Raw genomic sequence first — 2,028 nt, forward strand, 5'->3', positions numbered from 1 at the left:
TTCACGACTGTGTAAAATAGAAACAGCAGAAACATTCGACCAACAAGGAGAGCAGAATATATTTGCGATAATTGAAAAGACAGTACCCAGAGCGATAACCATATCAGAGATTTGTTCGAATAACACCAAAGACCTGGCTGTCAACAACGTAAAAAACGAAAAATGGGACTCCAAGATGCCAAGTTCATGCTTTACATTCAGACTTGAATTGTGTACTATAGGCAATATTCTACTAAGAGAAACTAGAAACCCATGGCACTACGTTCTAGAATTTTTAAACTTGCCCACGAAGGCCACCCTGGTGAAACAGTAATGAAACGGAGAGTCCGTTCCAAAGTTTGGTGGCCATTGGTAGACAGAGATGTCGAGCAGTTTGTAAAAAAGTGCCGAGATTGTCTCATTGTTTCGAAGCCTAGCCAACCAGTCCCCATGAACAGACATGTTTTTCCCGACAGACCTTGGTCTAACTTAGCAACGGATTTGCTGGGGCCTTTGCCTAATCACGATTATATTCTAGTTGTAATTGACTACTACTCCAGATACCAAGAGTTTAAATTCTTAAAAAAGATAACCTCCAAAGATGTGATTAACTTTTTGAAAGAGATATTTTGTAGACTAGGGTATCCAAAGTTTATCACGGCGGACAACGAACGCCAATTTGTCAGCGAAGAGTTTAAAACCTACTGTAAAGATAACAACATTGAGCTAATAACTTCACCACCTTATTGGCCACAAGCGAACGGTGAAGTGGAGAACATGAACCGTCAGATCGTAAAACGCTTGAAGATAGCCCACTCTAACGGAAGTGATTATAAAGAAGAGATGCAGAAGTTCACTCTTATGTACAACGTAACTCCCCATGGCACAACAGGAAAAGCACCATCGGAGTAACTTTACAATCGAACAATCCGCGACAAAATTGCTTCAATGCTGGATATAGAGGAACCAATGCTTGATTCGGAAGCTAGGGACCGCGATTCCATAAATAAGCAAAAAGGAGAGATAGGGAACGAGGAGCTAAAGATTCAAGGATAGAATTAGGTGATAAGGTTTTAATCAAAAATGTAGCGTTCTCTGAAAAACTTACTCCCAACTTCGATCAAACGGAATTTGAAGTGATTGACAAGCGAGGTCACGGTTAAAGGTGGAAACAAGGTGTTTCGACGTAACATTAGCCATGTTACGAAGATACCCACTGGTTGCATTAAAACTTTAGACAAATCACAAGCTTAAAGTAATAATTATTTTTCTACAGGTTTCAACGTGTCAACAGATGTGAATGATAATCCGATCATCACGACCACCACCCCATCAGCAGCAAAAGAACAAGAAGCGCCAACTGATGTCAAAGGTAGTGGTCCGAGGTTGACGTTAAAGCTGAAAAATATTGAAGGGATGTGGAGACCTGTGCCACAACATGACCAGGAAGTGGATAAGAAAGAGCCAACATAAGAAGATTATCTGTTGTAAGCTATGAGAAGAACCGGTTCGGCTTTAGAACAAGATCAATATTTGTTATCAGTTCAGTTGTCAATTAGCAGTCGTGGAGTAAGGATCTTATAATTATTAAAAAAGTATTTTGAAACTAAAACCAGTGCTTTATAGTTATTGATAACTCGGGTCTATACAGTAATCATTATGATTTGTCGACGTTTCAAGGTCCCTAGAGTAGAAATAAAACATTTTTAGAGATGTCTGTGCGTGCGTACGTTAGTACAATTCCAGCCGACGGTTTTTTATAAATAAAAACAAAATTGGAAATAAATATTTATTAAAATATTACGCAAATTTGGTAAAAATTGATGTTGGGTTCTAAATATCTCGTGAACAATAGAAGGTATTGACTATAATTTAATTTTATTTATCCAATTTGTATTTGTTTTTTTAAGGAATAAAAGCTTTTAAGCAAATTGGTAAAAATTGTTTTCGACTAAAAATATCGTTAACAGAAATTGACGTATTGCAAAATATTGTTGGTAATTTTTTTAATTTTAAGAATAATTAAACTAACAACTTGTTTAGCAAAAC

At 36.9% G+C, this 2,028-nt stretch overlaps 1 protein-coding gene across 1 annotated transcript; it reads left to right on the forward strand.

Annotated features, from left to right (window-relative positions):
- Positions 1-252: 252 nt before the first annotated feature.
- On the forward strand, positions 253-891 carry LOC129938714 (uncharacterized protein K02A2.6-like). Its single transcript, XM_056046421.1, has one exon. It carries the CDS (start codon positions 253-255, stop codon positions 889-891), a length of 639 nt encoding a protein of 212 aa, XP_055902396.1.
- The last annotated feature ends 1,137 nt before the right edge of the window (positions 892-2,028 follow it).

This window comes from Eupeodes corollae, chromosome 1 (assembly GCF_945859685.1).
Source record: "Eupeodes corollae chromosome 1, idEupCoro1.1, whole genome shotgun sequence".
NCBI lineage: Eukaryota > Metazoa > Arthropoda > Insecta > Diptera > Syrphidae > Eupeodes > Eupeodes corollae.